Here is an 8,545-nt window from a genome sequence, read left to right as displayed (position 1 = left end):
AAATTGAAAATATATTGGAATGGATGCTTGGGTTAATATCAAGGGAGAGGGTACATTGGTATGAGACGATTTGTGGATATTATGAATGGAGTAGTGGTAACAGTTTTTTCAATTCTATTGCCAATCCCCAGTACTTTTTCAGTTTTTCTCCCACAGTGGAGCTTATATTATTATTTTTTGGGAAGCAACATCAATAAGTTCCGCTTTCTTAGATCTATAAGGAGGATATCCGGTTTATTATGGCTTACTGTATGGTCTGTAATTATATTGATTCATTCCAATAGAGCTTGAGAGGACCTTTTTGGAGGAGTATATTTGGTTTATACTTGTAATATGGGCTCTCATCATTAATTAAGTTGTACTTCATTGCCAGGGCTTGATGCAAAATTTTGGCCACATTGTTAAACCTCTGTAGATAGATATTCAATACCAGCCAACACTCCACATCCACCAGTTATATGTTGGATTGATTCAAGCTTCACCGAGTATAATTGACACTTATCTGGTGTTGTTGTATTTTTTAGCATGTTTTCTATACAATCTTGTGGCAATAACCTGATCTTGAATAACAACCACAAATCCCTCTGTCTCGGAGAATAGCCTTCCAGTTCAACTGATCTTTCATTGCCTATGGAGGCTTTCGTCAGTTAGCTATAGAATCTCCCATGCAGAGACTTCCTTTCCCATTCTGCCAGTCATTCATTTTGTGACACGATTGTTGATTCAACACCCTTGCTCAGATTAAGTACAGTTAAACCAGAATTCATCCTTGAGATGGTGAGATAAACCCCTGTTGTTTTTGCGAGAAAATATTGGCGTAGGGCCCCTTTCTGTTTGCGGCAAGTGCTACTTCAATATTTAGCAGAACACGTCCTTTCCTTGGTAAATACAGACGAACTTTAGAGGATATTGGGTGATGGGTGCGTTCTTGTATGAGAGTTGTTCGTACAAAGCAATCCATCTCCTGTAGCCTGGTGTTTGACCATTGCACTATGCCGAAGCTATATGTAAGAGCAGGTGTTTCCCAGTTAGTTGGGTTTTGAGCACTTTTCGTAACCTAATTTTTAGCATTGTCAGAAGCTTTTGTTGCATATCTTTTTGGGATATTTTAAGGTGCAGTTGCATGCCTAAATATTTATATAATTTACTGGCTTCAAGTTCCTTTATGTACTCTTCTTCACTAACCAGAATGTTCTGTTTACTAACCACTTTCCCCTTGGTTACATGGAGCACTGCACATTTATCAAGGCCAAATGACATTCCTATGTCACTTGTAAAAGATAAAACGCATTCAACCATCACTATTATTAATATTATTATTATTGGGTGACAGACCATGGAGGTCCAAGTTCTTGTGGGATGTATTAGGAAACACATCGTGCGTTTCCTGACATGGTTTTCACGTAGGGTGGTTCATCACTCCCAGACCTATTTTTTGTGAGTGCCACCCATTGGCTATCAGGCCTCACAAATGCCCGGAGGGGGGGGGGGAGACTGAGTTTTCTACAATTTTATGCTTGAAAAAATTCCAGATAAGGCCAGGCTCGAACTCACAATCATTGAGTTGGTAGAAAGACACGTTTCCATGCTGCTACCGTTGCCCCCAAAAAATATTACTGGGAAAAAAAAAAGAATTGAGAACAACAACCAGTAGAAAAGGAACATACCACCAACAGAGAGGTGCAGAAAAGTTTGTGGACATATCACACTTTATGGCTCCATATTTGAAATAAGACCTTAAAGGTATCTCGTCAAAGCTCCCAGGACTGCTGGAATAGAGTTGAATCACTTCCCTAACTAGTGGATCAGGTAATTCTTGATTTAGGGAAACAAAAAGAAGTCGCTAGGAGGAGCTAGGTTGGGGTTTTAGGGCAATTGCGGCAGTGTAACTAAATTGAATTTGGCTAAAATTTCTGTGAGAGCAAGGGTGCGTTATAATGGAGAAGAACCCTATCGTCTTTGATCTCCATACAGACTTGATTCTTTCCAACGGCAATTAATCTACTAGTAAGACGAGAGCGCCCACTTTCTCTAAATTTTAATAAATTTGGCTTGTTGAAGTTCTACCATGTATATCACTGAGTCGGCAGACAAAGAAAAGTGATAGGATGTAAGGTACAATTATCAATATCTGACATAATCAATCTCAACCCTTCTTAGCCAACAATTTTTACTTGCAGTTAGGCCAAGGAAAAAAAGGAAATTTATTCCCTTGAATCTTTAAACTTCCCTTCTAACTCATGTTCATGTAATCTATATTTAGAAAGAAGTGAGATAGTTCATTAAAGCAAAACATGGTTTACAAAAAATCAAAACCTTCAGAAAAAAAAAATAGTTCCTTCATTTTAGTAGATAGTTCTGAAACTATCATTGAAAACAGTGGTTTTCCTATTTCTATTGAGTGGCTAGAGAGTAAAAATACTGACATAAGCATCATAGGAATATATTCTGGTCCCTACTTCCCAGTATAGTTTGGTGCCCATACAAGATTAGATTATTATATTCTTGATTAGGAGAGGGTTCTACAGTTATAAGTGAAATATTTGTAACAAAAATATGTATATGGAAGGCCTGGCCTTGCTACTACTATATCATTTCATAAATCTTAACAAAATCAGGTAGAAATATCTACCTGATTTAATGATTTAACAAACTCTTATTATATTAACTGTCCATCATACCAAATATTAAAACTCATTATAATAGTTAATAATACTCACAATACTTAACCATCGAATAACCTTCTTGGTGATTTCAGTGTTTTCTTCAACAATTTCAGCCAAATAATAAAGTCCTGAAGCTTAAAAAAATAAAATAAAATTTAATAGTAAAAAATTAAAGGTTCTTTAAAGGAAGCTTTTTAAAAAATTCAGCATTTAAGCTCACCCAGACTATTCCAATTAGAATAAGACCTAGGTTATTTTAAGACCACTTAATAATACATTTATAAACATATATAAATATTGTAGTGATATTTTGCATCCATTGGAAAATAGGATTGATACTAGCTAGTTTCAATATGTAACAATAATAAAAGGAAAATATTTTTTTTTGTTGTATAAAAGTAATATGTATGAATGGAACTTGGAGAATTATCACTTGTGTCGTGGTTTTAAGTTGTGATTTGTTTACCTTTTGAAAGAATAAATTGGTCTGATCAATGACCTTTATACATTTTGTCTACATTGACTTGTTCTTTGTTAGTTTTTTGGTTAATAGTATTTTCATATGTAAATAAACAATTGAAAAGCCAAGCAAAAGAGGATGCAGTGCAATTTTAGAGAAAATTAAGAAGGATTTTTTTTGGAAGAATATTTTTAAATACTCTTTTCTACAGTCACCGCATATTTTTTATGCACCCCTTTGCCACAAATATGGTCGAGAGTCAGAAATCCCAGCTTATGTATTGGGAAAATGTCTAAACAACATGCTCCTTCTCACCCGCCAGCAATAATATAAAGAAGAAAATAGCTGAACTGCCAGAAAGGAAAAAATATGTGTTATCAGGAATAGTATTGTGTAGATACTGAGGGCTCTGCAAGAGTTGTGGACATACTTGCGTTTAGTTCGACTGAAAAGCAAGCACTAATAGTAGCACATTAAAGATTTGAAATGAACGATCCTGATCAGATTGACAAGATCCAGGCAGAACATTTATATAAAATGTATTCCACATTTACAAGAAAATATACCGATGAAATTGGTGAAAGACAATTTTCAGTGAAAGGGCTTTGCTCCGGTAGTAGAGGAACCATCCGTCTCACAACAAGTAATATTTTGGAGGGGCTGGGTGCCGAAAAGAACCAGTTTCAGAGCATGGCGGAAACCATTATTTGGAATCAGTAGGAATCCTGCACCATTTATATTAGACCCTAGCTGCGTATTGCCAACTCCATAAATTGAAGTGATGTAAATATATTCAACTTGTCACAAATAATGCTCTCTCATCCCTTTCAATATTGTCGATTTCCTGAATTATTAGTATGCTGTGTACTATTAACTCAACACATTTGAGCAGCCACTCACAATTTGTTTTTCAAGTTCCTCCTTACAATTGAACTAGTTTAAAGAAGTTGAAAAAACTATATTACAAGTTCTACCTCTTGTAATAGCAATATAGATTTTAGATTTCATACCAGAGTAGTTTAATTTTCTATGTATGTTTGTATAAATGTAGAGTATTTAGCAAATTTAATTTAATTCAAACAGGGTTAGGTAAGCTTTCTATGTATTAATATTATAAATAAAACAATAAAGTTTATGATTATTGCAGGATTTGGGTGTTTTATACACATTTAGAGTTTTACTGCAGGATTTAGCACATTTTAGGTTTTTTACTGCACCAAAATCCAGTTTCAATTGATAATATATGTTGGGCCGCCTGTAGCTCAGTAAGTTAGACCCAGTCTTACCAATTTGAGATTGCTGGCAGTGCCGCCAGTTCGAATCCGGCCTGGGACGTTGACTTTTTTCATCGAGTGGTGGCACCACAAAATGAAAAACTTGACCCCCAACCACGGTTGGGGAGTCTTGGACAAAAAAGAGAAATATATATATATATGTTGGCAGTCAGAACTTGCAAAGCAATATTTTATATTAACAAAATAACTTGGGTTTATAAAAACTCAAAGAGTGCCTGATGCTTATTTTTTAACGTAAAATTGTAAAAAATTATTGATAAAAATAGAAAAAAAAACAACTTTTTACCGTGATTGCATAGTTGGCTGTGAAAGCAGCCAGTTTTTGAACAGAATAGATGTGTTAAGAGTAGTCAAGAAATTTCTACTATAAATGGTGATGGTCATATTGAAAAATTATAGAATGGTTTTGACTTGGAATTACAGCACTTGAGTGCAAGTGTGAGTGAGCTTGTTAATTGAAACAAAAAAGGATAGTGACCATGGTCGTGATGAACTCTAAGACAAACTAGATCATTATTGTTTAGGATTGGTTTAAAGTTTAAAGTGAGAAGAATGAGGTCAACTCAATGAACTAGGAATATCAGAATAAGTATCAATAACTTTCTTAATTTCATGCATTGTAGTTTCAATTGTCCAAAATTTAAGTTTTATAGGTCTAAATTAATTTATTTATATAAGAAATTATTGTTTCTCATAAAATCAATGTATTCTCTATGTTTCAAATGATTTCCTGGAATTAAAAAGTAACAAAGCTTAATATTTTTTAAATACGAATTTTTATTCATTTAATCGATGTTGAAATTGTTAAAGATTAATATAATTAAATGTTTTGTTGTGTTATTTTTCAATGTACTAAAAAATTTGTCATCAGAAGTAATTTTATTTTTATTAAAAAAAAAACCTATAAAATAAATAAGTAAAATTTAGATATACTGAAGATTAATCATATTATATATAGTCGATCTGATAGAAAATAGATGGGAACAGGACAGATCTATATCATATTATTATTGAATGTTTTAAAATACACATATATAAAAAATGTCTAATTGTACAAAGTTTAGAAGAACAAAGGGTCTTCTGTAGCTGAGGGAGTTGAGGTCTTTGCAACCTCAGAACTCTCAGTTCGAATCCAGCCTGTGGAGTCAACTCTTATTTCTATGGGGTTCCACAAAATGAAAACTTGACTCCCTACCATGGATAGAATAGGGTGGTTCCCTGAAGATGTAGGACCCTCTAGGACAGCTAGTGGAGAGAAGTGACAAATCTGGCAACTGATAGCGATCAGTGGCAAGAATTCGTAATGTTCATTTGCTCTAGAAGGATCACTACTACTATTAAAAATAAAACTAATTATTCAATAATAACTTCAGTAAATAATTATTTTATTTTTTTTTTTTTTTTACATAAAACACAAAAAATGGCACTTAACTCTAAAACTATCCATTTTACAAAAAAAAATATTTTATAACAAAGTTGTATAAATTTTAACAATAATTTTAAATCATCTTTTTTTTCTAGGATGCACCAAACCGATGTTGTACTGGAAAACCAGGAATTTGGAAAACATTTTTCAAGATTGCAGTAAATCCTTGAAGAGGTGGTATGTTTTTGGGATGTTAAAACATAGGATTTTACAAAGTTGCATTTCCCCCGAACTTTTTCCAAGGTAAAATTATCTATAGCCTTGGCTAATAGAAATCAGAGAATGTACAATGACCAATACATCAAAAGTGGTTAAAGTATTCATTTTTAGCTAAATAGGATGTGTGGTCGTCCACTCTTTTATTTTCATTTTAATCCTCAGTGAAAAGGAACCCAGCAGAGGACAATAGTTTTACCTTATTCTTAATACTTTAATACATTTGAAAATCCAAGCATATCAGATAAATGCCTCACTATTGTTTTTAAAGGTAGTTATAACCATAGGGTTCCTGAGGTCCAACAAAAAAGTGTAAGGCCCTAAAATCAAGTAAGCAGCTTCCTCAATTATTTCCACTTCTCTAAAAAGTAATGAAGTTAAACAGGGATTTTTTCAACCGATTACAATATAGAGTACATTATAAGTTTTGGAGATTTGACTAAATAAAACATTAAAATTCTAACTTTCCTCTATTAGTTTCACAAATAGATAAAATTAAATTCTAAAAATATTGGTAAAAGAATAATTATCTCATTATCTATGTAATTGGAAACTAAAAAATATAATTTTCAGGATTATACAATATTCAGGTTTTCACTCAAAGGAAAAAAAAAAGTGACATTTCTTCCCAACACAGCCTTTTATCTAGTAAAAATATGAAGTACATCATAAAAAAGGTGAGTGTTAAAAGAAAAGCTAATTTGGGGTTTGAAAGAAAAAAAAAGTGACAAATTACTAGTAATTTCATATACTAAAATCTTAAAATCCATTTGTAAACTACTACTGTAATACTGCTTAATAAACTAACCAAAATTTTAATGATTTATTTATTTTTTTTTATAAATAAAACTCTATGAGTCAAATATTAATGATAGAAAGTTAAGTTGACAGATAATAACAGAGAAGACAACATATAAGAAATAAAACCATGAGCAGGGCACTCGGAATATCATTGTTATTATTTTATATCATAAAAACGATGGGAATATTTTGTCTGAAGTTTATGGATTTTAGTAATTGTAAATAAACTGTAACAAGATAAATTGTGAGAATATATTTTAAAAAAAACTAGAGAAATAATTGAAAAAATCAATGTTAACTCTGTACTTAACAGAAAAGAATGTATCATTTTATCAGGAAAGGATGCCTCTTAAGAAGTTAGTTCCCAGTACAACAAAACCTAACATACCTCTTAGCGTTTACATTGGGAGCCTCATTACTTAAAGTGTATAAAAGAGTTGTTTTCCTTTTGAATAGTAATTCAATGAGTATCTCATGAATAATACTACTAATAATACAAAAACAAACATTGAACAGCTGTTAATATCAAATTGTAATACCCAATATTCCCTCTAAAATGAATTAGATCAGCTTCTGAAAATGTTAATTTTCTTCAAAACTTTAAATTGGCTTTATCATGAATAAAGTTTCTTTTCTTGTTCCTCTTTATTCGTAATGTTGAGAAAATAATGGTTCAAACATTAGGTTAATTATTTATAACCTTTAATATAGTGACTACTATAGGATCTATACAAAATATGTGATGCTTGGTCATAAAACATGGTAACTGATAAAATTAAAACTTTTACAGTGTTTTCTTCTTAACCAGGAATCCCTTACCACAACTTAATAACATTATTCTCTTAAGAACATAAATTTACGGAAGATTCTTTCAACAATTTATGAAATCAGGCTTAAAAAAGCCGGTGATGACAAAAACTTCAACGCATAAAAAAATCGAGTAACTGTTTTGTGATTAAACGATTCTTAAGTAACAAATGTTCAACTTGATAGTGTAAAAAATACTAACCGATGGCAATTAATAAGAAGCTCATTTGGACAATAATGCCGAACCAGCTCAAAAGGTATAACACCCACATCTTTGATATATTCAATACAATACTCTTAAGAACAATAAAAAACCCAAACTTAACTCTAACAACTATTTAAAACTACAATAAAGCTTCTACACAACCGCCTCAACCAGAGTTGGCAGGTCAGCCATATTTTTGCTCCCTAAACTCACCTAAATTGTCCCCAAAATTCATCAATTTTTACCCCCAGATTTTTTATTTTCATTTTTTTATAGATGTAAAAAACTAAAAACAAGACTAAAACTTAAACATAGGTAAACATTAATAATCCACAAAAAGAAAAACCAACCAAAATTTTTAATGAAATTTATTTCATAAATTAAACATTTTAATATTACGCTCATGAAAATATATTTGATATTCATTAGAATAATATTACTTAAATTAGTAAGACTACGTCAAGGACCAAGCTAAAAAAGAAAAGAAAATACAAACAAATTAGTACTAATGCAACTAGACCTTGTGGCCCCTCCCTTTTGGATGGGCAGAGTGATGTCGGAAGGTTTATTCATGAAAATTCACAAAGTGAAGTAGAAATCCGGAGGTCCCAACAATTATAAATTCGTGGCATAATGTTATTTATTAATTATTTGTTTGGCTGACCCACT

At 32.0% G+C, this 8,545-nt stretch overlaps 1 protein-coding gene across 2 annotated transcripts in view; it reads right to left on the bottom strand.

Annotated features, from left to right (window-relative positions):
* The window catches only part of LOC106688411 (protein TEX261), a 31,912-nt gene extending 23,826 nt beyond the window's left edge, over positions 1–8,086 (bottom strand). For both annotated transcript variants that reach the window (XR_010844472.1, XM_014432850.3), the window contains exons 1-2: positions 7,874–8,086; positions 2,721–2,800 (exon numbers count right to left, since the gene is read on the bottom strand). Coding sequence is in view for 1 of the 2 variants with exons in the window: in XM_014432850.3 (XP_014288336.1) it covers positions 2,721–2,800; positions 7,874–7,943 (150 nt within the window). In the remaining variant the exon portion in view is untranslated. The remainder of the gene's footprint in view (positions 1–2,720; positions 2,801–7,873) is intronic.
* Positions 8,087–8,545: the final 459 nt, after the last annotated feature.

Source organism: Halyomorpha halys, unplaced genomic scaffold, assembly GCF_000696795.3.
Source record: "Halyomorpha halys isolate HHAL.00 unplaced genomic scaffold, Hhal_1.1 Scaffold1125.1, whole genome shotgun sequence".
NCBI lineage: Eukaryota > Metazoa > Arthropoda > Insecta > Hemiptera > Pentatomidae > Halyomorpha > Halyomorpha halys.
Note: the sequence above shows the minus strand (reverse complement) of the source record. Positions and strands in the feature narration are given on the sequence as shown.